This window comes from Microcaecilia unicolor, chromosome 2 (assembly GCF_901765095.1).
Source record: "Microcaecilia unicolor chromosome 2, aMicUni1.1, whole genome shotgun sequence".
Lineage (NCBI taxonomy): Eukaryota > Metazoa > Chordata > Amphibia > Gymnophiona > Siphonopidae > Microcaecilia > Microcaecilia unicolor.
Window position 1 is genome coordinate 565,624,092 of NC_044032.1, and position 27,132 is coordinate 565,651,223.

At 44.2% G+C, this 27,132-nt stretch overlaps 1 protein-coding gene across 6 annotated transcripts in view; it reads right to left on the bottom strand.

Annotated features, from left to right (window-relative positions):
• Positions 1-27,132, bottom strand: part of MTUS1 (microtubule associated scaffold protein 1) — a 361,304-nt gene that overhangs the window by 204,973 nt on the left and 129,199 nt on the right. For all 6 annotated transcript variants that reach the window (XM_030191459.1, XM_030191460.1, XM_030191456.1 and 3 more), the window contains exon 3: positions 25,561-25,744. In XM_030191459.1, the coding sequence (XP_030047319.1) occupies positions 25,561-25,744 (184 nt within the window). The remainder of the gene's footprint in view (positions 1-25,560; positions 25,745-27,132) is intronic.

Sequence of the window (27,132 nt, forward strand, 5' to 3'; positions counted from 1 at the left end):
TGCCCCCGACGATGTTCTTTTGACATAAATAACAATGTCAAAAAGAACATTGTCAGGAATGACCTTCACTTTTGTACAAATCCTGCCCCCAATATGCCCCCCTGTGCTTTGGAGACACTGCAGAGAAAAACACTTCAAATCTGAGTTTTGAAAATCGCGATTTGGGCTTTTTCACAGAAAAAAAAAAAAACATCCAAATGCCACTTTATGCCATTTTTAAAACCCTTTTGAAAATGAGCCCCTTAATTAGTATCCTTACATAAGAACATAAGAATAGCCATACTGGGTCAGACCAATGGTCCATCTAGCCCAATATCCTGCTTCCAACAGTGGCCAATCCAGGACACAAGCACCTGGCAAGACCCCAGAACAGTAAAACAGATTTTATGCTGCATATACTACAAGCAATGCCAGAATAGTGAGTCTAACCTAAGACCATGTGCTCTGCACAACAGCTTTTATTAATTAACATTAAGAATATAACATAAGAATAACCATACTGGGTCAGACCAATGGTCCATCTAGCCCAATATCCTGCTTCCAACAGTGGCCAATCCAGGTCAGAAGTACCTGGCAGAAACCCAAATAGTGGCAAATATTCCAGTGATATTCCTGCCAATGTTCATATATAAAACATTCTGAAAGAAGCTACAGTATGTTATTGTTGAACAAGGAATAAATCATTGCAATGGTAGCATTTAGTGAAAGGATAAGAGCTATAAGAGGGAAAATATCAGGTATTTTCAAAACAAAATGTTAGGGTACCATAACACAATAAAAAGACCAGTTCTTCCCCATATCTGTCTCAATAGCAGACTATGGACTTTTCCTTCAGGAACTAGTCCGAACCTTTTTTAAACCCAGCTACACTAACTGCTATTACTACATCCTCAGGCAAAAAGTTCCAGAGCTAAACTGAGTGAAAATATATTTCCTTCAATTTTAAAAGTATTTCCATGTTACTTCCTTGAGCTTCCCTTAAACTGTACTTTTGGAAAGAGTGAGAAAAACAAAATCTACACCACTCAGGATTTTATAGACTCAAACATATCTCCACTCAGCAATCTCTTTACCAGGCTGAAAAACCCTAACCTCTTTAACCTTTCCCCATATGGAAGAGGTTCATGCCCTATTATTTTGGTCTCTCTTCTCTGAACCTTTTCTAATTGCACTGTATCTTTTTTTGAGATACGACAACCAGAATTGAACGCAATACTCAAGGTGAGATCGCACCATGGAGCGATAAGAAGCATTATAGTATTTTCAGTCTTATTCACCATCCCTTTCCTAATAATTCTTAGTATCCTGTTTGCTGTTATTGGCTACCGCCGCACACTGGAGCAGAAGATTTCAGCATATTATCTACAACAACAACTAGATCTTTTCCTTGAGTGCTGACTCCCAAGGTGGACCCTAGCATCAACTCTGGAAAGAATCCGAATCAATGTGCATCACTTTGCATTTGTCCACATTAAATTTCATCTGCCATTTGCATGTCTGTTAGGAATAATGCAGGAGACGTGTGATGAGCCCTATTACAAAAATTGAAAATGCTTCAACTGAAATTGTGGCTATTTCTTCCTTACTAATTGCTATGGTCATAAGACTGCTCGTTATTACCCAATATTCATTTTATCAATACAGATAATTAAGGCATTCTATTCATTGGAAAAAATATAGCTTCTGGTGGATTACTGGATACATTCCAGAGCAGTTTTAGACAAGGGCACAGAAAAATTTAATTTCTATGGTCAAAATGTTATCCCTGGATTGTCAGTACGAGTTACTTTTCATCTGGTGGTTTAACGTAGGGGTATGTGGAAATGTTTTACAATGGTTCACAATGGTCTCTGCTGGGAATATGCCTTCCTCATGAAAGGTATTGATCTCTGGTGTTCTTCAGGCCACATTATCAATTTTCAGTTTTAACACATTTGCAGCCACTGTCAGTTGTGTTAAGGGCACTTGCCAATGATGTGCAGTTACTCATTCCTAGGGATACCACTGAAATTTTTATATTACTTAACTGCATGAAGCAGATGACTTCACAGACTAATCTAACCATGAAATTTAAGAAAACAGGTTGTTTATATTAGGTCACCCATGTTAAGGGGTCAGCCGTTAATCCAATTTTCAAACTTCAAGTTTGCATTGCCCACATCCATCATAAATTTGGGTGTGGATTCAGAGTTAAATTTATAAGCCCTTTTTTAAATCTGAAGTCTACAGCTTTTTATAAGCTACACCTGGTTATTTGTTCAAAATGTTATATTAAGGATTTTTACAAGATTTATGTTGTGTTCCTTATATTGTTTCAATGTTCTTTATTTGGTGCTGCCTGCTCATTTGATCTACACATTAAGCTGCAGTAACAATTTTAGCTCGCAGTAGGAATCAGCTGGCAGTAAACGCCGAGACACCCATTATACTCCTATGGGCGTCTCAGCATTTACTGCCATCTGATTTCTAGCACGAGCTAAAAACGCTACTGCGGCTTAGTAAAAGACACCCTAAGAAAACTTGTACAAAGTATTTTGGCATAACTTAGTACTGGGTTTTGTCAAGGGCTCAGAAGATACCATTTTGTCTTCATTACATTGGTTGACTATCATGTACAGAGAGAAATTTGACATGCGTCAACTTCAAAAGTCTCCCCCCTACCCCAAGTCCACCTTGAAAAGTGTATTTATCATGTGTACTAAAAATGTACACTATGTTCTTGTGGCTCTACTCTTAATGCAGCTTCTCAAATAGAACGAATAACTAGCCATAGCCCCAGAATTACTGAATACCTTGCCCAGGCCACTGTGGGAGGAGAAATCTCTGAATCTGAGGTTCTGTAAACAACTGAAGGCCTATGTATAGCCAAGGAGTGCTTTTTTTGGGGAGGGGGGAGGAGGAGGATCTATTTCTAGGTAATATTTTAGTGATTTGTCACACCTGTGCTTATGTATGCTTATGTTGTGTTTTTGTGAATACCATTATATACTGCACAGCACCAATAAAAAACAACTTTCCGGTTAACCACAAGTATCAGTCTAGGCAGCCAATACAGTTCAATGATTTAAATAGTTCAACCAGGGAAGATATGAACTATCATAACAATTGTGTTATGCTGCCACCACCTGAACTTTCAGGAAACTACAGGGTCAATTTTCAAAACGTTTTAACTAGCCAGAAACAGCTCCTGCCCAGTTAATCTGCTTATTCAGGGCAATTTCAGCAGCACTTAACTAGTCAGTACTGATAAAAATATCCGGTTAGTGTAACTAAAAAAACCAACTATTTCAGGGGTGGAGTCTGTACTTAGCCGGTCAAGATAACCACAAAGAGGACTGCATAAAAGTCAGTCCTATCTCTATGTGCTGTGCCATATCTGATTAGATGCTGAATATCCCACTTAACCAGCTATGGTTTAACTGCTTTCTTAAACCTGGAAATTCAATGCCAGAGTGCAGATATAGCCTGGGATTGATTTTACAGGCATAACACTTGTGGCAGTCAGCAAAAATGACAAGTGCCACAGGCTGAATATCAATCCCTACATGTTTATAATCTCTCCTAGTCACTTGCCCCAGAGTAACCATAAGAATTTTCACCTGTATATCAGGATTTAGTGATTGAATTCTTAACACCCTTCAGCTTAGCCTTTCCTGCCTTCCTCTGGAACATTCAGAAAAAAGTTAGAATTTACAAAGATTAAACTAATGAAAACAAATATATTCAAGAAAAAAACAGCAAACAAATCCAAAATATTCCACAATTCAGGAGAAGCAAGATTAAACGACCATAGGAAACTGGAATAAGTAACAAAATAATGGTAAATAAAATAGCTACCCTTAATCAAAATTAAATTGCCAGGTTAAGCCCAGTCATTCATTAGGTGGCCTTCAAATCCAAAGCACATCTTAATTATGCTGGCTAATATGCAATACTGCACTTGCAAGGAAATTAACTGCAAGGTTACTCCCAAGTAAATAAACTCCCGATGAAGCCAAAACTCTCTTTTGCCCAAGTTGCATCTATTTAGAACATCTGGAAAAGACTAAAACACTGGATCTGATAAATGTGGAATCAGCAAGTCTAAAGTAGAGTTTCAAAATTGTCTGTCCTGAAGAAATACAAATTCAAGTTCCCTGGATTTTCAAGCTTCCTAAAAAGCAACAATTTATCCCGCGAGAACACTGCCTCTTCCACTATGGTAGTTATAGCATCCAATTTAGAATCATGAGCTGATGATTTAACTTCAGAATCTCACAGTTGAGGAAGAAAAAAAATACGCATAAAACTGGAAACCCTTATGAAGCAACTCCATGCTGTCCAAAGGGATTTCAAGGTGACCTAGTCTGTGGAGCAAGCAGCATAGATGCTAGAGTGAGCCTGTAGCTCAGTCAATGCCAGTATAAATCCATCATAAAACCTGAAGATACTGCAGACATACTCCTAACAAGAGGCCCCTTCAGGCACAATGGGAATGCCAAAGTTACCACCACTTGTTAACTCATTTGCATGGGTTCCAACTGAGCTGCTTGCCCTTTGGCCTCAGAACACTCTGCCATGGGATGTCTACCCTTGCACATTCAGGTCCTGGAGGCATCTCCAACAGATTCTCCCTGAGGAAAGGGTACTGTAAAGCTAGAAACAGCAATCTGATGCAAAATAGCAGCAGCAGAAATGGAGGAATTCCCAAAAGCTTGTCCTTCTGCTCAGGCATAGAAATGAGTTTTAGCAGTAATGAAGTTGCAAGGAATATAGTGTTTCCTCAAGTCCAGTCCTGGAGTACCCCTTGCCATCCAGGTTTTCAGGATATCCACAATGAATACACATGAACTTGATTTGCATGCACTGCCTCCATTATATGCAAATCTTTCATGCATATTGTGGATATCCTGAAAACCTGACTGACAAAGGGTACACCAGGACCGGACTTGGGAAGCACTGGAATAGAGGACGCCAATCTGGAGCCTCACTGCACTGCCTCCTCCAGACACCATCTTTGCTCTCCCTTCAAAACAATTTACCCAGCAATTCAGCAGATGTGGTCCAGTAATTAAGCTACAGTCCAGTAACTATTTTGAGGACTCATTAACAGATCCAGACATCCTGAGAATGCTGCAATTTATTCTTGATATTTCATTCAGTAAGTTGTATTTTTGAATAAGTAAATTAAACCAAATTTTGGAAGTTATGAAGGAAGTCGATCTTCTATATCAAGCTAATAAGGGTTAGCTTTGTTTACCAGCCTACAAACGGGTAAATGCAGGGAGAAAGAATCGACAATGCTGAACCACCATGTTTGCTTGTCATTAACATAGTACTGAGCTTTCTAAACTCAATGACTTAACTGTCCAGCATGCAACAAAGGCAGTAAGCAGCTTAAGGATGTGTTTGCTTATTCAGTAGCTTACCAACCATAAGCTTATGTGAAGAAAACATACTACATATGCCCTTTACAACTGTACAGCCAAATAAAGAATATTTTGTATTTCTCCAAATCACCATAAGCAGTTGATAGAAGCATTCATCATTCATAATTTAAGAAAAAACTACAAAACAATTCAAAGTTAAGCATTAAAAGCTGAACTCAAACGTCTTATGAAAGCGGACATCATATGGAAGGAATTTGGTATCACGGTTCATCTATAAAATTCCAAATGCATAGTTAAAATTGCCTGTATTTCCACATTTGTGGAACAAGTTCACCATTTCCTGGCACGTGAACTGCTATTTCATCACCAACTAGCCTCCACTGGTGTTGGATTAAGCTAAAACTAATGATAGCAATATGGCTTAAACGCTTTTGACTCAAAATGTGATGGGCCAGGCACCACAAGTTTAGACTGGGAAATTTCCTTTGACTTACAATTTGGCTTTTCAAAGCAGGACCTGCAAACATTTTCTGTAATGAACATAACATTTTAATAGGATTCTGTTGAGACACAGACTTCTATTAATATGGTACAACACATTGGGTTATTTTTCTGTGAACATGTTACTGTTATGAGATACATGTGCTGTTAGGGGAATTGTTTCTGCTGTTTAATAGCTTGTTTTTAGAGCAGGGGGGAGTGGCCAAGATGGCGCCGACACGTCAAGAGCAGTGAGCCTAACGTTTGCTCTATTCAAACTTTGCTTCTTACTGAATTATGCCACATACTAAAAGAAAGGGGACTATCAGAGCCCTACCTTCTCCAGCTCTCTCATCCTTCCTGAAACAGCGGACATTGGAAAGTTTTACACTCCGGCACCCACCAATGGAGTCCGGAGTTGAATTTCCACTAGACGTCGTGGAAGGAAACCCAACGTCTTTGGAACATGAGATCACGCTTTCTCCTCCGGAGGCTGGAAACCCACCATGCCTTGGAGTGATGCGAGAAGAGAACGCAGGCCTGCAAGACGCGGAAGGCGCGGGTACTGGGGCCTGCAGAGAGGGTTCTCTCTCGGAACAGTTATTGGCAGTCAATGTGAACCTGGGAAGGAAGGGATTGTCAAATCCCCCCATGGTGGTAACGCTCGACACCCTATGGCAGGCTATGGAAAATATGAAAGCTTTGATTACAAAATTCACTCAAGAAATGATGAACCTGGTTTCCACTGTAGACCAACTTTCTAAATCGATGGACAGATTGAAACAAGACTTTAACGATCAGGTACAAAGGTCTCAAAATGATATAGTTAATATTAAAGAAAATGTCTCAGCGCTTATGCAAGATAATTCAAGTATACGTCAAAAAATTGAACAAATAGAAAACTATAATATACGCTTGAACATGAGGATCTTGAATTTTTCAAAACCAATAGGAATCCTCCCCTTAGAACTATTCAAAAAATGCCTTGTTGAAATTTTGAAGATTCCTCCTCAAAATATTCCTCCAATAAGATATATTTTCTTCCTGTAAAAAAAGAGTCAGGAGGTGATTCCTGGAGTATTAGAACAAGAGAAATCTGAGGAATTGAAAGATCTCATTGATTCTAGAGGACTCCTTAACTGAAGTAACCAATAGGGCTACGCTTCTGATTTCATTTGTATTCGAGCAGGATTTTAATGCTAAAGTTGTACTTTAAAAATATGCATCAAAAGTTTTGTGGTCAAAAATTATGGATTTTTCCTGACGTTTCTAAAGTTACTCAAGAGAGAAGAGACGAAGTCCATGGGTGCAACTTCCTTGCTACCATACCCTTGTTAATGTATAGTAAAATATCTTGGAATTAAGTATGCTTTCTTTACACCAGATCAATTAAGAACTTTCATAGACCTGAAAAGGGTATCAGAGCTATATTATCAGTACGACTTAAAAGATAATAGGTGGGTGGGCATGAAGCCTTCCTGTTTTACCTTTTTTCTTTTCTTTGATCTCCCTGATTTACTTTCCACTCCCCTCAATTTTTGTGATCTAAGGAAGGGACAAAAGTGAATTATTTTATTTTTCCATTGATTAATCTCTGTGAAAGAGTATATATGTTAAATCTTTATCTGAAGTCTTTTGATTCCTGTATTACATGTAACAAGATTATTGCTTGTGTAATAGTGTTAAATGCATAAATAAAATAAAAAAAATAACTTGTGTTTATAGCTATTGCTGTATGTTATATGTATTCAAGAGCAACTCACTCTGCATGCCCCCCCCCAAAAGAAACAAATTAAAATTGCCATATTTGATTGGTTAATTTACTTGCCCCTAACTGTAATGCCCTCTGGACAAGGAACAGGATACACTACACAGAATCCTAAGTCTTCCAAGTTTCCAACATATGTTTTCCACCTTGCATTCCAATCTAGAAAATGTGCTCTCTCCTCAATCCAAACCCCCCTTGATTTTATCTTGAAACCTTTCAAGGCCTTACCACAGCTGACTTGTTTCACCTTCCTTTGACTTATTAGATGCTTAATACTGTTGTACTACCATATAATGAAACCTAGGCTTTATCATCTCTACTTGGTCCACTGCAACTAAGAATGAAACCATTGAAATTTCAGTACCTAATTCAACATCCTAATCCCTACATCACTTCTTTTTGGTCAGTGTAATGAAAAATGACAAAAGATATCCTACTATTCCCAGTTGCAGTGGTGTGCTGGTAAATTTTTAACAACAGGCTCTCTCCCCGGTCCACCTCGGCGCCCCCCCCCCCCGCCAAAAAAATTGCAGAGCTGGCTATACCCGGGGGGGGGGGGGGGGGAGGGGAGACAGCGGCCAACACATTACTCTCTCCAGGAAAAAAAAATTAAATGATCCCAGGTTCCAATCTAATTCATGTTTAATATGGGATAAAATGCCATAAATAAGTAAATAAACAAACTTTTAACGTTCAGCACCTGATTCTCAAAGTGGACATATTCCAAACACTATAATGAAAATAAAATTATTTTTTTTCTACCTTTGTTGTCTGGTGACTATTTCTCTGATCATGCTGGTCCAGTATCTGATTCTGCTGCTCTCTATCTGTTCCCTTGACTCCGTTTCCAGGGCTTCCTTTCCATTTATTTCTTTTCTTTCCTCCTTTCTTCTTCATTTCTGGTCCTCCGCATACTTGACTGTACAGTGGATCCAGCTTCTGCCTATTTCTCCATCCATGTGCAGTTTCTCTCCTCACTTCCTTTTCCCTCATCTAATCTCCTTCCTCTATCTTCCCTCCATGTCCAGCATTTCTTCTCTCTCCCTTCCCTGCCCTCCATCCATGTCCAGAATTTCTCTTGCTCTTCCCGCCATCCATGTCCTGAAACTCTCCTCTCTCCCCTGCCCCTCTCTATCCATCCATACCCAGCAATTCTCTTCTCTCCCCTCCTCCCTCTGCCCAGCAATTCTCTCCTCTGCCCATCCATGCCCAGCAATTCTCTCCCCTGCTTCCCTCTGCCCATCCATGGCCAGCAAATCTCTCCCCTTCCTCCCTCTGCCCATCCATGCCCAGCAGTTCTCTCCCCTGCCCCCCTCTGCCCATCAATTCTCTCCCCTGCCCATCCGTGCCCAGCAATTCTCTCCCCTGCCTCCCTCTGCCCATCCATGCCCAGCAGTTCTAACCCCTGCCTCCCTCTGCCCATCCATGGCCAGCAATTCTCTCCCCTGCCTCCCTCTGCCCATCCATGGCCAGCAATTCACTCCCCTGCCCATCCATGCCCAGCAGTTCTAACCCCTGCCTCCCTCTGCCCATCCATGCCCAGCAATTCTCTCCCCTGCCCCCCTCTGCCCATCCATGGCCAGCAAATCTCTCCCCTTCCTCCCTCTGCCCATCCATGGCCAGCAATTCTCTCCCCTGCCCCCCTCTGCCCATCCATGCCCAGCAGTTCTCTCCCCTGCCCATCCGTGCCCAGCAATTCTCTCCCCTGCCTCCCTCTGCCCATCCATGCCCAGCAGTTCTAACCCCTGCCTCCCTCTGCCCATCCATGCCCAGCAATTCACTCCCCTGCCCATCCATGCCCAGCAGTTCTAACCCCTGCCTCCCTCTGCCCATCCATGCCCAGCAATTCTCTCCCCTGCCCCCCTCTGCCCATCCATGGCCAGCAATTCTCTCCCCTGCCCCCCTCTGCCCGTCCATGCCCAGCAATTCTCTCCCCTGCCCCCTCTGCCCGTCCATGCCCAGCAAGTCTCTCCCCTGCCTCCCTCTTCCCATCCATGCCCAGCAGGTGTCTTCCCTGCCCCCCTCTACCCACCCATGCTCAGCAAGTCTCTCCCCTGCCCCCCTCTACCCACCCATGCAGAGCAGGTCTCTCCCCCTGCCCCCCTCTACCCATCCAAGCGATTCTCCTCCCTCCCCTGCCGCTCCAAAGCATGTCCAAAGATGTCCTTCGCTCCCACCCTCCCCTCCGTCTTTTTTTAATTACCTCCGTCGAAGCGCGCGCCATTTAAAGCCCTGCTGCGTGCTGGCCGTCTCCAGGCTTCCCCTGCTTGATTCGGATGATGTTCGTGCCTTAGTCCCGCCTTCGCGAAAAAAGGAAATGACGTCAGAATGAAGGCGGGACTAAGGCACTGATGTCAGAATGAAGGCGGGACTAAGGCACGAACATCATCCGAATCAAGCAGGGGAAGTCTGGAGACGGCCAGCACGCAGCAGGGCTTTAAATGGCGCGTGGGTTTCGACGGAGGTAATTAAAAAAAGACGGAGGGGAGCAGGAGGGGAGGGTGGGAGTGAAGGACATCTTTGGACATGCTTCGGAGCGGCAGGGGAGGTAAGCATGGCCTTTGATGGCGCCCTCCTGCCATGCTTACCTCCCGCAATGGAGCCGGCTCGCCCCCAACAACAACTGGCTCGCAAGAGCTGTCAAAATTTAACAAGCGGCTCTTGCGAGCCGGTGCGAGCCGGCTCCAGCACACCACTGCCCAGTTGATTAATTCTTCAGCTAATCAAGATAAAGCTATTTTTTCAGTTCTGTCAGGAGGTAGGATTGTCGAGCTTCCACCTCAGTCAACTTGCCATCAGCAGTTTGCTCAATTCTTTTCCTCAAAGATTGAGCATCTGTGGTCTTTATCCACAGTGGCTCTTCCTTCCCCTGTTCTTACCCTCTCCCCAGTCAACTTTTTTTTTGAACTAGCAGTTGAACGATACTTAAGCTCCTGTCTGTTACGATGCTAAGCAAACTGTTGGCCTCTGGGAATGACATAATATAAGCATTGTCATACCGTGACATTCCAAAGGTCGATCAAGCCCAGTATCCTGTTTCCAACAGTGGCCAATCCAGATCACAATTACCTGGCAAGATCCCAAAAGTAAAACAGATTTTATGCTGCTTATCCTAGAAATAAACAGTGGATTTTCCCAAGTCCATCTTATTTTAAAATGTCTAACCCACTTATACCTAAGTGGCTTACATAAAATACATGCATAGTATATAGTCAATATAAAAACAAATACATGGCTTAATAATGACTTTTAGACTTTTCTTTTAGGAAACTATCCAAACTTTAAAACCCTGCTAAGCTAGCTGCTTTTATCACACTCTTTGGCAACGAATTCTAGAGTTTAATTATACATTGAGTGATGAAATATTTTCTCCAGTTTGTTTTAAAATTTACTTAGTAGCTTCATTGCATGCCCCCTAGTCCTAGTATTTTTGGAAAGAGTAAACAAGTGATTCACGTCCACCCATTCCACTCATTTTGTAGACCTCTATCTTATCTCCACTCAGCTGTCTCTTCTTCAAGCTGAAGAGCCCTAGCTGCTTTAGCCTTTCCTCATAGGGAAGTCATCCCATCCCTCCTTTTTTGCTGTTGTCCTGCTCTGTACCTTTTCTTGTTCTGTTATCTTTCTCAAGATGCGGTGACCAGAATTGCACAGTATTAGAAGTGCAGTCGCACCATGGAGCTATACAAAGGCATCAACATTCTCATTTTGGTTTTCCATTCCTTTCCTAATAGCGCCTAACACTATTTGCTTTCTTAGCCACCGCTGCACACTGAGCAGAGGGTTTCGAAGTATCAGTGTGACACCTAGATCCTTTAACTGGGCAGTGACTCCTAATGTGGAACCTTGCATCATATAGCTATAGCTTGGGTTCCTCTTGCCCACATGCATCACTTTGCACTTGCTCACATTAAATGTCATCTACGGCATTTGGATGCCTCGTCTCCCAGACTTGTAAGGTCCTCTTGCAATTTAACAACTTTGAATAACTCGTCAACACATTTAATTGCCTCACTATTTATTCCTATCATTTATAGATGTTAAAAAGCAGCAGTCCCAGCACAGACCCCTGGGGAACCCCCACTATTTACCCTTCTCCATTGCGAATACTGACCATTTAACCCTACTCTCTGTTTTCTATTTTTTAAAAAGTTTTTAATCCACAATAGGACATTACCCCCTATCCCATGACTTCCTGATTGCCTCAGGAGTTTCATGAGGTATTTTTTCAAATGCCTTTTCAAAATCCAGATACACAATATCAACCAGCTCACCTTTCTCCACATTTACTCACCCCTTCCAAGAAATGTAGTAGATTAGTGAGGCAAGATTTCTCTTGACTAAATCCATGTTGGCTGTCTCATTAATCCATGCTTATATATATGCTCTAATTTTGTTCTTTATAAAATGACAATTTGTGTGCTGGATCCTGGTTCCTTCACCTCGGCAGAAATCTCCTTCTTATGATCTTTTCTCTAGCTCTTAATATCAGTAAGTCTTTCCTCAGACTATGTTCCTTCAATTTAGAAAGTATCTATGGCGAGACCCATTTTGAAGAAACTGAATACTTCCGTGCCCAGTCTCTCAGCTAAGCTTCCTATGAAAACTTGCTGAGAAAGTAGTTCCAAACAACTTAGTGCCTTCCTTGAACAGTTTTATGCTCTGAGTCCTAGACATTCTGGTTCTAGGAGGGGTTTCAGCACCAAAATCACTACCACAGAATACAGGTTCAGTTTATTTCTTGAATGTTATAATGGTATTTCTTTTCTTATTTCTATTATCACAATGTATTACAATGAGTGATTTAATGAAACTTTTTCAAAAACCTAAACACTATTACAGCTTTGCATAGTGAAATTTACACACATTTAGAACACAGACTGGTGGCTTTAAGAGTTTCTTTGGACCTGAGTGCAGCTTTTAATCTGATAGATCATTCCTTATACTTACAATGCTCAGTGGACATTAGAATTCAAGCTTGGGAATTGATAGATCTGGTACAGTCAGTCCTCTATATGGGAAAATTAGGTTCTTACCTTGGTAATTTTCTTTCCTTTAGTCATAGCAGAGGAATCCATTACGAGTGGGTTGTGTCCATCAACCAGCAGGGGTAGATAGAGAGCACTGAAAAACCATAGTGCTTCATGGCCAGCTAGCTCCATCTGCCTCTTCAGTATTTGAAGCTTCCAAAGCAGTGTAACACCGCAAAGCATAACATGAACTTTCTTCATAGCAAATGAACGCCCCAAAGCTGGAGCTATAATTCAAAGGAGGGAATGAACTAATCCTCCTGTAACTGAACAGAAATCCTGAAGACTGTTTTCCAACTTCTCCCAATGAGGAAACATATCTACAGGAAAAACTGAACATAAAAGTAATATCAATCACACAATGAACCACTGAGGGAGGGCTCATGGATTCATCTGCTATGACTAAAGGAAAGAAAATTACCAAGGTAAGAACCTAATTTTCCCTTCCTTGTCATCAAGCAGATGAATCCATTACGAGTGGGATGTATCAAAGTAATCCCTAGATATGGTGGGAACAAGCCACACCACGCGCCAGCACTTGTGCTCCAAAATGCGCGTCTCTCCTGGCAGCCACATCCAGCCTGTAATGTCAGGCAAAAGAGAGCTTAGAAGCCCAAGAAGCTGCACTACATATCTCTTGGAGAGAGAGTGCTCCAGTTTCAGCCCAAGAAGAGGAAATCGCTCTTGTGGAATGTGCCTTAAAGGCTTCAGGCGGAGGCCGGCCAGACGGCAGATATGCTGAAAAGATAGCTTCTTTGAGCCAACGGGCTATAGTGGCCTTAGACGCTGGAGACCCTCTGCGCGGACCTGACAAAATAACAAAGATGGTTAGAGGTCCTGAAGGTATCTGACATGCGCAGATATTGCAACAGAGCCCTTCGCACATCCAGAAGGTGCAACTGCCCATAGGCTTCTGGAAACTCCTCTTTAGAAAAGGAGGGCAGGAAAATAGGCTGGTTTAAGTGAAACGCTGAAACCACCTTAGGCATGAAGGAAGGCACCATACGTACCATTACTCCGGACTGAGAATTGCAGAAATGGGTCTCAACAGGACAGCGCTTGGAGCTCAGATACCCGTCTCGCCGATGTCACGGCCACCAAAAAGACTGTCTTTAAAGGTCACATCCTTCTCCGAAGCTCGCCTAAGCGGCTCGAAGGGCAAACACTGAAGGGCCTTTAAAACTAACCCCAGGTTCCAGGCCGGACATGGAGCCCGCACGGGAGGATGGAGTCAAAGCACCCCTCTAAGAAACCATGTCACACCTGGGCAAGCAGCCAGAGAGAGGCCAGCGACCTTCCCTCGAAAACATGCTAAGGCTGCTACTTGAACACGCAGGGAATTATAGGCCAAGCCTTTTTGTAAACCATCCTGCAAGAAGTCAAGTATCGGTGAGACAGAAGCCCGCATGGGTGCGATCGCTTTAGAAGCACACCAAGCATCAAATTGGTGCCAAATCCTGGCATAAGCCACGGAAGTGGAACGCTTGCGGGTCTGTAGGTGAGTGGAAATGACTTTACTGGAATATCCCTTATCTCTCAATTGCGCCCTCTCAATAGCCATGCCGTAGGACCAAAGTGGCAGGCCTCCATGGTCACCAGGCCCTGTGACAACAGGTGCGGTACCAGAGGTAACGGCAGGGGATCCTCTACCAGCATCCGCTCCATGGATAAATCCTTCTTATCTGTTCCCTTCTCCACTACTGCCAACTCCAGACTTCGTGCCTTCTGTCTCGCTGCACCCTACGCCTGGAATAAACTTCCTGAGCCCCTACGTCTTGCCCCATCCTTGGCCACCTTTAAATCTAGACTGAAAGCCCACCTCTAACATTGCTTTTGACTCGTAACCACTTGTAACCACTCGCCTCCACCTACCCTCCTCTCTTCCTTCCCGTTCACATTAATTGATTTGATTACTTTATTTTTTTTTTTTTGTCTATTAGATTGTAAGCTCTTTGAGCAGGGACTTTCTTCTATGTTTGTGCAGCGCTGCGTACACCTTGTAGCGCTATAGAAATGCTAAATAGTAGTAGTAGTAGGTCGCATACCACGGCCTCCTGGGCCAATGAGAACCACCTCTCCTTGGTGGAGCCGAATCTGCAGGAGTACTCGCCCTATCAAGGGCCATGGAGGGAACACATACAGGAGGCCCTGAGGCCAGGGTTGAGACAAGGCATCCAACCCTGCTGAGCAACAATCTCTCCATCTGCTGTAGAAGCACGGGACTTTGGCATTTGTGCTTGAAGCCATAAGATCCATTACGGGCTGTCCCCATTTGGCACATATCTGCAGGAATAGTTCGTCTGCAAGTACCCACTCCGCTGGGTCGATTTGATTCCTGCTCAGATAATCGGCTTGCACGTTTGCTCTGACCTGCAATATGAGCTGCTGACAGAAACTGCAGATGAAGCTCGGTCCAGTGGCAAATCTGTGCAGCCTGTGCTGCTAGTGCTATGCAGTGCCTCCTTGGCGATTTATGTAGGCCACTGCTGTCGTGTTGTCTGACAGAACTCTGACAGCCAATCCTTCCAGGGTCAATTGAAAGGCCTGAAGCGCCTGGAAAATCGCTTTCAACTCCAAGCGATTGATTGACCACTCCAACTCCTCGGGTGTCCAAAGACCCTGGGCATGCCTTCCCCAGCAATGTGCACCCCAGCCTTTCAGGCTGGCATCTGTTACCACCAGGCACCAATTGTGGAGCGCTAGCAGCATTCCTCGCTGCAGCATGCTGAGAGCCACCACTCCATACTGAGCCAGGCCGCAGGGAGCCACGTGAGTCTGCGTTGATAACCCTGAGATATAGGAGACCACCGTTGAAGCAGGGAACACTGCAGAGGTCTCAGGTGTGCTCTCGCCCAAAGCACAACTTCCCAAGTGGCCGTCATCAACCCCCAACAGCTGGACTATGTCCCAAGCTCGCGGGCGAGGCATCCTCAGGAGCAGACGGACCTGGTTCTGAAGCTTGCACCGCCTTTGCTCGGGTAGGAAGACCATCCCCGAGGCTGTGTTGAACCGGACCCCCAAATATTCTAGAGATTGAGAGGGGGTCAGGTGACTTTTGGCTATATTGACGACCCAGCCCAGAGATTACAATACTGAGACCACTCTGGCTGTAACCTGATGACTCTCTTCTGCAGAGTCTGCTCTGATGAGCCAGTCGTCTAGGTACGGGTGAACCCGGATACCCTCTCACCTGAGAAAAGCAGCTACTACCACCATTACCTTGGAAAAGGTTCGAGGAGCTGTGGCGAGGCCAAAAGGCAAGGCCCGAAACTGGAAATGTTTTCCCATCACCGCAAAACGCAGAAACCTCTGGTGCGGGGGCCAAATTGATATGTGCAAGCAAGCTTCTTTCAGGTCCAGAGACGTGAGAAACTCTCCTGGCTGTACCGCCGTTATGACTGAGCGCAGGGATTCCATGTGAAAATGCCGCACGCTCAGAGACTTGTTGACTTCTTTTAAGTCTAGGATAGGCCGAAAAGACCCTCCTTTTCGCGGCACCACGAAGTAAATGGAGTAACGGCCAGAGCTGCATTCGGCGGGAGGCACGGGGGAAACCGCCCCTATGTGAATCAAGCCTTGCAAGGTCTCCTCTACCGCTGCCCGTTTGGCGGCAGAACCGCATCGAGACTCCAAACACACGTCTCTTATCGGGGCATTTAATTCTATTCTGTAGCCTTCTCTGATCAGGTCCCAAGAGCCACTGATCTGAGGTAATCTTGGCCCACTCCTCGAGAAAGAGGGAAAGTCGTCCTCCTATTACAGGAATCGAGGAGGGGGCCGGCGCACCATCATTGAGAGGGTCACCCTTGAACTCCAGGTCTTGAGCCTGCTGCTGCGGAACGTTTGTCCGAGCGAAAGGAGTTCCTCTGCTGAAAACAGCCACGCGAAGTGAACCCAGCAGAACCCCCGGGCGGTACCTTCTAGCTTCATGGAAGTGAGGTCTGTAAGAGGAAGGAACCGCCTGACCCTTGGAAGAAGGCTGCGGCCTATCCTCGAGTAAGCGCTGGGGTTTGGCATCCCCCAGGCCTTTCACAATTTTCTCCAACTCCTCACCAGCAGAAGGGCAATTTCACCAACCTTTGCTTAGAGGCCATGTCAGCTGCCCAATGAAGTAGCCACAGAAGAGGCGAGCCGCCACCGCTACAGCCATCTGTTTAGCCGAAGCTCTGACCAGATCATAAAGGGCGTCAGCCAAAACTGACAAGGCCAACTCCATCCACGGTGCCACCTCCGTAAGGGGCTCCGCTCCATCTCCGGGCTGTTCCATTGCCTGTTATAACCAAGCGAGGCAGGCTCGGGCAGCGTAGCAGCTGCATGCAGATGCCCATAAGGATAGGCCTGATATTTCAAAGGACCGTTTCATAGCTGCCTCAAGGCGACGGACCTGCATGTCCTTCAGGGCAACTCCTCCTTCCACTGGGAGGGTAATTTTGTCACAACCGTTACTAGGGCATCCACTTTAGGCACTGCTAGGCGCGCCAAATGCTCCTCACTTAATTACCCCATAGCCCTGGCGACTTTCAAAGGCCCCTCGGGGTCAGCCCATTGAGCCGAGATAAGCTCTTGGATGGAGTCATGCAAAGGAAAGGCTCGAGCAGGCTTCTTAGTACTTGCCATCCTCGGATTACCGGAGGAGGTCTCAGTACTCCCAGGGTCTTCTATAGAGAGGACCTGCAAGGCATCAGTAAGAAGCGCTGGCAGCTCATTGCGGTGGAAAATCCTCACCGCAGAAGGATCATCTGGATCCGGTGGCAATCCTGCACCTTCTTCTGGCTCTCCAGACCACGAAGGCCTGCCAGACCCCTCAGAGTCCTCACATCCCGACCACGGGGGGGGGGGGGAGGGGGTGCGCCACTCTCTGGAGGGGAATCCACCCTTCTGCGCTTGTCTTGCGGCCATCTGTCAGGGGAAAACGTGCCTGACGGTAATCCAAGGCCAGACTCCACTGGAGGGGATACAGAAAGCAGGGCTGCAGGGGACCCCTGCGGAAGAGCTCTTTTTAACATGTATGCATCAGGGGCGTATCTGCGTGGGGCCTCAGGGGCCTGGGCCCCCGCAGATTTTGCCCTGGCCCCCCCTACCGCCATCAACCCTCCCCCGTGCCCGTTCTTACTTTTGCTGGCGGGGGACCCCAACCCCCGCCAGCCGAGGTCTGCTTCCACCTGCCGCTGCCTTCAAAACTTCTTCTTCAGCCGGCGGGGGACCCCAAACCCCCGCCAGCCGCCCCGCGCTGTTTAAAATTCATCTTCGGCCTCCGTGGCCGTGCTGCTGGGATAGGCGGCGCTGTTGAAATCCACTTCGGAGTCTGACGTCGTTGTACGTTGTACGTGCTGCGACGTCAGACTCCGAAGTGGATTTCAACAGCGCCGCCTATCCCAGCAGCACGGCCACGGAGGCCGAAGATGAATTTTAAACAGCGCGGGGCGGCTGGCGGGGGTTTGGGGTCCCCCGCCGGCTGAAGAAGAAGGTTTGAAGGCAGCGGCAGGTGGAAGCAGACCTCGGCTGGCGGGGGTTGGGGTCCCCCGCCAGCAAAAGTAAGAACGGCAGCGGGGGAGGGTTGGCGGCGGGAGGGGGGTGGAGAGACTAAGTCATTGGTGGCGGTGGGGGGCTCGGCGGCGGTGGGGGCTCGGCGGGGGGGGGGGGCGCTAAAATGTGCCCCCTCCCTCTGGCTCTGGCCCCCCCTACCGCCGGAGTCCAGATACGCCCCTGGTATGCATTATGCAGCAATAAAACAAATTCAGGGGAAAATGGCTCACCCTGGCCTCCTGGTTCCAGTTCGGGGGAAACAGCTCTTTTATTAGCCTCTACACGAGGCACCCCTCCAGGCTCAAACCCCTCTGCCTCAGCGGGGGTCGCGCCATGCTGCTCTAAAATGGTGCCCACTGCCAGCTCCACAGAGCGGGAAGGAACATCGCTCGCCATGCTCAGGCTGGCTCTACCGTCTGAAAAGCACGCCTTACAGAGCCCAGCTGCAGATTTGCGCTTGCCACAAACGGAACAGTGCTTAACTTTCTCAGCAGCCACTGCCGAAAGCGGCGGAATTCAAAATGGTGGCTTCGCGCCAAAATCGTCCCAAACGTGGGCTCTCCCCGGAGGAGCTACAAAATGCTCTTACCTCACCAGACCGAGTCTCCAAGCTCCGGTCACGCTGCACAATCAGAAGAAAACCTCTTTTTTTTTTAACGCTGTGAGGAAAGTTTGAGGCAACAGCGAAAGAGGCAAATTTCCAACTCCAGAGGACCAGTAGCGTGGGAAAGGCAGGGAAAGGGCAAATCTATGTGCCTGCATCCACAGCGTGGGCAAAGACAGAGACAGGGCTAACCTATTTGCCTTTAAAGTGGGCACCATCAGCCACAACACCCCTGCTACAACTGGCAAAAGCACAGGAGCCACCCCAGGCAGATTTTCTGAAGGAGCTTGAACAAGCTGCAACCACCCTGCTGAGGAGAGAATACCGAAGAGGCAGATGGAGCTAGCTGGCCATGAGGCACTATGGTTTTTCAGTGCTCTCTATCTCCCCCTGCTGGTTGATAGACACAACCCACTCGTAATGGATTCATCTGCTTGATGACAAAGAAATACAGTTTCTTGAAAGGTTTCCCAAGAGTCTATTTTGTCACCTGTATCTACCCATTTTATACGAGTCCCTCGGCAATCAATTCAGGAATGTAGGATCAGTGCCCACTTATGAAGATTTAAGATCTTAAACCCAATGCGTCAAGATTTCATAATATAAGCACCATTTATTTCATTCTCACACATTTACATGGACTTCGGTAGTGAAAGTATACTGCCTCATGACTTACCAAATTCATCATCGGTCCAACTATCAATTGTTTATCCCCAAAACAAATTTTTTTCCTTACACTTTATTAAATTCTCATGTTTACATATGAACATATCCACTTCTCATATTTCTTCCGTTATGCAATCAGATTTTTATTTTTTATTATACTTGGGTAATTGTGGTCATTTGAGTTATTTTGATTCTCACACTGCACTTGTTGCCTTGCCCGAGTCTCACTTATACTATTGTGGTGAGATCTTCGCAGGAATCCTACAGTACCAGCTTACAACTCCATTAACAGTATAGCTTCTATTCTGTCACATACCTCGCAGTTCAAAGCGGATCACATTATAAAAGAAGCTGGACATTTCCAGGAAATTAAGCCTTTTAAACTCAAATTTGCCTACATAAGCTAAAAAAAAAAAAAAAAAAAAAAAAACACATACTAACCCAAATTATTGGATTACACAAGTTCCTGAATAGATAAATTTTAATTTGTTTTCAAAACTGAAAATAGCTTGAAGAAAGTCCAAGCATCTTTATCAAGATGGGCAGCTTGAAATGAAAATAGATTTAGGACCTCTTTTACAAAGCCGCACTACCGATTCTTGGAGTGGCAAATGAGAGGAAGCCCATTCAATTCCTATGGGCTTCCTCTCATTTGCCACATGGGAATCACTAGCACAGCTTTGTAAAAGAAACCCTTAGTAACCTAGATCTTTTCATGGCTTTCAAAGAGGGAAAAAAAATAAAGCTGTTGATCTAGTGGCCCTCGATTTTTGAGAAAAACAAAATGAGACAGAAAATACAGAGGGGCTGACCCATGAACTACTTTGCAAATAAGGCAAAAGAATTTAAATAAGACTAGCATAACCTGGGAGTCAGTGATACTTTTTAAAATATGATGATACACTATGAAACTTTCAAAAAGAGAATCAGATGGAGTGATGCATTGTGAATGGACTGCAACCTCTAATATTTGTTTGGAGGACCCCAGGTAGATATAGTAATCTATCATACTCAGGATCAGTGATTGTACATAATGATTTTGAGCAAAATATTTGCGCACACCCCTAAGATTTCACATGATGATAAAAAGCTCTTTGACGAAGTGTATTAACATGAGATTCAAAGGAGTTTAGAATCTAAGATACCTAATACTTTTATAGAAGGAGAAAATTGATAAAGAACTGGTTAATCCTAACACTTTCTTCCTCTTCAACTGTAGACTAATCAGTAAAAAAATATATATATATTGTCTTCCTACAACTTAAATCTTATATATTTTCATCTAGGAATCTAAGGTGTTGATAATATTATTAAGGAAAACTGAGTTAAGATACCACCACAGAGGTAAGAGACAATTACTGTGATATCATCAACTTAACTATAGAAATAGACCCTCAACTTCTTCAATGCATGACCCAGGGAATGCAAGCAGTAGATCAAGAGGAGAGGGGAGTCCTGTTGCAAGGAGTGTAATCTTAGGCTGACAAGGAGGGGGCTACGCCACAAAGTGGCAACTAGTGAATTACAAGTGCTATGGGTGGTCAGAAAAAGGGTCCCAGCACAGAAGCAGCACAATTGGAGCCAGGGAGAGCTCAGGTCCAGGGTGGATCAAGAAAAGGATCACTACTGGAGAAGAATCAGACAGTGAGGAATCTGAGCCCACTGGAGATAAAACTGATCGAGAGAGAAGAAAATAGCTTTTGGTATTTAGAACTTGTTCTATGGACAGGAGTACTTGTCTCTGTGTAAATAGTCCTCACATATCCCTGTAAATATACCTGTGAAATAAGTAGTATAGGTGTTCCTCACAGAACAACAGAAGCTAAGTTATTCAAGAGTACTTAAATTGTGTTGCCAGTATGTTAATGTACCAGCTGCTTGTTGCAGAAGTTCAATAAAAGTTGAGTTGTTAAAGTCTGGTTCCTTGATTGAAGAGCTGAGTGGAACCCTGAGTGGTAAAGTGTATTCCAAACCCCTGGATCACTGGCCCATCCCAGCTTGACTAAGTGAACTAAAAGGAGGTGCGGGGTAAGAGTGGCCCACATGAAAGCAAAGACTGAGATCTGACGTGAGATCTGAAGTGAGTGAGACTGAATTTTCTTTTGTAGCCCAGGTCCAGGACTAGAACTAGGTGAAACCTGGGTTACAAATAAATAAGAAAAGAACGCCATAGTTAAAATAGGAAAGAGGAGGTGGTGATAGTGCTTCTATACAAGTCTCTAGTGAGATATTAAAGTAAACAATGCTGGAGGCAAACAGGATGGAGTATGCCCAGACAGCAGCTATCAAAATGGTCTGTGGTCATCATAAAAGCATATAGAACTAAGATCTGAATATGTATACTTTGGAAGAAAGGTAGATATGACAGACATTTAAATACCTCTGGGGCAAAAATGCACAGGAGATTGGCTGTTTTCAATTGGAAGTAAGATCTAAACAATGGGCAAAGGGTGATGATGAAAGGATAGGCTTAGCAGTAATTTAAAGAAATACTTTATTATGAAAATTGTGTGATGTGTGGAACAGCCCCCTGGTAGAGATGAAGATGACTTATCTAAATTCAAGAGCATGGGAAAGCAGATACTCTCTAAAGGAGAGCTAGGGAGTACAGCTTAGTAGTTTGGTATGAGTGGACAAACTAGAGAGTCCATGTAGTGTATCTGTCATTATCTGTTTTTCTCCATTTAACTTGATACAGGCCTTAAGAAAATTTTGGAAACATAGTAACATAGTAGATGACGGCAGAAAAAGACCTGCACAGTCCATCCAGTCTGCCCAACAAGATAAACTCTTATGTGTATCCTTGCTTTGATTTGTACCTGCCTTTTTCAGGGCATAGACCGTACAAGTCTGCCCAGCAGTATTTCCTGCCTCCCAACCACCAGTCCCGCCTCCCATCACCGGCTCTGGCACAGACCGTTTAAGTCTGCCCTCCACTATCCTCACCTCCCAACCACCAACCCCTCTTCCCCCACCTGCTCCACCACCCAATTTTGGCTAAGCTGCTGAGGATCCAATCCTACTGCACAGGATTCCTTTATGCATATCCCACGCATGTTTGAATTCCGTTACCGTTTTCATCTCCACCACCTCCCGCGGGAGGGCATTCCAAGCGTCCACCACCCTCTCTGTGAAAAAATACTTCCTGACATCTTTCCTGAGTCTGCCCCCCTTCAATCTCATTTCATGTCCTCTCGTTCTACCGCCTTCCCATCTCCGGAAAAGATTCGTTTGCGGATTAAGAACGTCTGTATCATATCACCCCTATTCCTCCTTTCCTCCAGGGTATACATGATCAGGTCAGCAAGTCTCTCTTCATACATCTTGGAACGCAAATCCCATACCATTCTCTTAGCTTTTCTTTGCACCGCTTCCATTTTTTTAACATCCTTCGCAAGGTACGGCCTCCAAAACTGAACACAATACTCCAGTTGGGGCCTCACCAACGACTTGTACAGGGGCATCAACACTTCCTTTCTTCTGCTGATCACACCTCTCTCTATACAGCCTAGCAACCTTCTCGCTACGGCCACCGCCTTGTCACACTGTTTCGTCGCCTTCAGATCCTCGGATACTATCACCCCAAGATCCCTCTCCCCCTCAGTACCTATCAGACTCTCACCGCCTAACACATAAGTCTCTCGTGGGTTTCTACTCCCTAAATGCATCACTTTGCATTTCTTCACATTGAATTTTAATTGTCAAACCTTAGACCATTCTTCTAGCTTCCTCAGATCCTTTTTCATGCTTTCCACTCCCTCCCGGGTGTCCACTCTGTTGCAAATCTTAGTATCATCCGCAAATAGGCAAACTTTACCTTCTAACCCTTCGGCAATGTCACTCACAAATATATTGAACAGAATCGGCCCCAGCACCGATCCCTGAGGCATTCCACTACTCACCTTTCCTTCCTCCGAGCGAACTCCATTTACCACCACCCTCTGGCGTCTGTCCGTCAACCAGTTCCTAATCCAGTTCACCACTTCAGGACCTATCGTCAGCCCATCGAGTTTATTTAAGAGCCTCCTGTGGGGTACCGTGTCAAAAGCTTTGCTAAAATCTAAGTAGATTACGTCTATAGCATGTCGATGATTCAATTCTCCAGTTACGCAATCAAAGAATTCAATGAGATTCGTTTGGCACGGATTTCCCTTTGGTAAAACCATGTTGTCTCGGATCTTGCAACTTATTGGCTTCCAGGAAATTCACTATCCTTTCCTTCAGCATGGCTTCCATTACTTTTCCAATAACCGAAGTGAGGCTTACCGGCCTGTAGTTTCCAGCTTCTTCCCTATCACCACTTTTGTGAAGAGGGACCACCTCCGCCGTTTTCCAATCCCTCGGAACCTCTCCCGCCTCCAAGGATTTATTAAACAAATCTTTAAGAGGACCCGCCAGAACCTCTCTGAGTTCCCTCAATATTCTGGGGTGGATCCCGTCCGGTCCCATGGCTTTGTCCACCTTTAGCTTTCCAAGTTGTTGATACACACTCTCTTCCATGAACGGTGCTATATTCATTCCATTCTCAGGTGTACTTTTGCCAGTCCCTCGCGGTCCTTCCCCAGGATTTTCTTCAGTGAAAACCGAACAAAAGTATCTATTTAGCAAATTGGCTTTTTCATCATCATTATCTACATAGCGGTTCGCAGTATCTTTTAGTCTCACAATTCCCTTTTTAGTCATTCTCCTTTCACTAATATACCTGAAGAAATTTTTGTCACCCCTCCTTACATTTCTAGCCATTTGTTCTTCCACTTGCGCCTTCGCCAGACATACCTCTCTCTTGGCGTCTTTCAGTTTCATCCGGTATTCCTCCCCGTGTTCCTGTTCTTGAGATTTTTTATATTTCTGGAACGCTAATTCTTTAGCCTTTATTTTATCAGCCACTTGCTTGGAGAACCATATCGGTTTCCTTTTTCTCTTGCTTTTATTTACTCTCCTTACATAAAGGTCTGTGGCCCTATTTATTACTTCTTTCAGCCTGGACCACTGCCCTTCCACTTCTCGTACGTCCTCCCAGCCCATCAGCTCCTTCCTCAGGTATTCCCTCATTTTACTAAAGTCAGCACTCTTGAAATCCAGGACTTTGAGTTTAGAGTGGCCGCCCTCCACTTCAGCCGTCATATCAAACCAAACAGTTTGATGGTCACTGCTTCCCACCAGAGCTAAATTTGGATTTGCAGTGACAAAGGCCAGGAAGATCCAGGCAAAGATGACACTGACCTTATCTAGTTCTTGCATGCTGAAAGCATAGAAAGTATGTGGTGTGTATCAGTGGACGAACGTACTTTATAGATTTTAAAAATAAGATAAAATGTGCAAATGAGAGTCTGAACTACAACGTACTGTAGAGGCAATAAAGCAACTGGGCACCTGCATTTAGGCATCAAGGACATGCAGTGGAAGTCTACTCTAAAAGCATAAACTCAGTTGGAAAATACAAGCATAAATTTAAGAAACAATGATAGTGAATTAAGGGCCCACAGTTACACAGCCATAGACCTGGCATAAATATAGCCATGTGTGGCAACGCCACATGTAACTTACAGTATTCTCCAAGTTACACATTTCAGACCCCTGTCCAATTACACACCACCCCCTTTAATTTATGTGCTAAGTTACATGTGCCATTGTAGAATACCACTTAAGCATCCTGATGACACTTTCGCAGGTAAGTGAACAATTATGTGCTTAAGTGCTAGTACACTATTTATATGCACAGGTGGTGTATAAATGCAAATGCCTAAACTATAGCATTGTCCTTTCTAAGTCATTAACCATCCTGTAGATTGGTTCATAATACTGTAGAACAGTGGTACCCAAACCTGGTCCTGGAGGCACCTCAGCCAATCAGGTTTTCATGATATCCACAATTAATATTCATGAGAGATTTGCATACCAAGGAGGTAGTGCATACAAATCTCTCTCATGAATATTCATTGTGGATTGCCAGAGAACCTGACTGGCTGATGTGCCTCCATGAACAGATTTGGGCACCACTGCTGTAGAATATTTAGTACCTTTAAAGAAAGTTATACATTGAGCTCATGCTGTATGAGCTTCAGGCTCACTTCCTTACTGTACAATGAAGCAAGCTTTAAAAGATGCATTTCTTACCAGAAGATTCATGCTGTATTCCTGGGTGAGGAGTTGAAACTTTGGGGACCACAACATTTTTGTTACTTCCCTTCCTCACGAGAGGCACAAAGGTTGATGCTTGTGCTTTGGTAATAGGCTGAAGAGCTGTTTTGGTTTTGAGGATGAGAGTGGTTTCTTTCTGAATGATTTTACCTGAAAATGGCTGAAAAATAAAAGTTTCAAATTAAAGTCTTATCTTAGGCACCAATGATATATCTCTTAACTACAAGCATTACAATTAGAAAGGTACAATTCAAGCATTAGCATTAAAATTCCTTAATTCCTTACACACACAAAATTTTTAAGCAGTGCTTGAACTATAACTGAAAAAACGCATGAGCCAAACCCAAATTTTAAAAACTGTTCAGTCTTCGTGACTGTTTATTCCTTATTAGGTAGTTCAGTTTTACTTCAAACTGCTTATGTAAATCATTCTAGGTAAAGTATATCATTATGGATCTCCTCCTGCACTTAATGAGTTAAATTATATACACAATGTCAAACAAATCTTGACATTAATCTACGTGGCTTACCTATTATTTTCAAAGGTACAACTACAATTGTGTTAATAAGCAGTATGCTTTTCACATTTACTTAACTTCACAAAGATGTTTCATTCAGGTACGAGTCTCAAATTCAAGTGGGTACCTGAGGCATAGAAAGATGATGCAAAACATTCTTGTAAAGTAGAGAAGGGTGTGAACTTACCTACATGTGACCTGCTTTAGGCTAATGGCATAGATGCTTCTCTCAACCACTTTATAATAACTGAAACATCTTGTATTGAACTGTAAGCTTTCTGAAATTACCATCTACAAGTGTAGCTCACCTACATATGTAAAACCTTTTAAAATAACCTCCAAAATATCATTCATTACACCCCGATTCACAAAAATACTAACTGCTTTTTGTGTCATATACCACACAAGTTCCATCACCCTCAGCAAAAAAGTACTGTTTGACTATTGACACGATGATAAATGCATCTATTCCCATATGATCCTTTGTCATCTCCCTTAATCATCCTTTGGAACTGATCAATAGTTGATAAAAGTCTTATCTGCTCTCATCGAAAAGGGTTTCTCCCAAGCAGTTGGCACCACACTTATGAACAGGTTTCCTGCAAGAAGACTGTACATAGGAATTGTGTGTGTACAGCCAGTTTTGTAAAAGACCGAGAAACCTAGCAGAGACTGATCCTATAAATACGCAATACACACTGGACCCATACCCCATTAAGATAGGGAGTGTGTGAGTTGGTTGGATAAAACTTGTTAATGGTGATCTAGTTCAGAATTTTGATACCTGTACTGTAACTGCCCCCTCTGAACAACGTGTGCAGTTTATCCAGAAACTGTACACTAGAAACAGGATGGAAACTTATGATTCTGCTTCTTTGAACTGGACTTCACTTGTTTTAGAGAGGACAGTACAGCAGTTATGCATTTATCAAGTCCTTTCCATGCAGTCACCACCCTTCTGACATTGTTGTACCATTTTCATCAATCTTTTCCAGAAGCTTACAGTTCAACAATGTCCAATTGTCAGAAA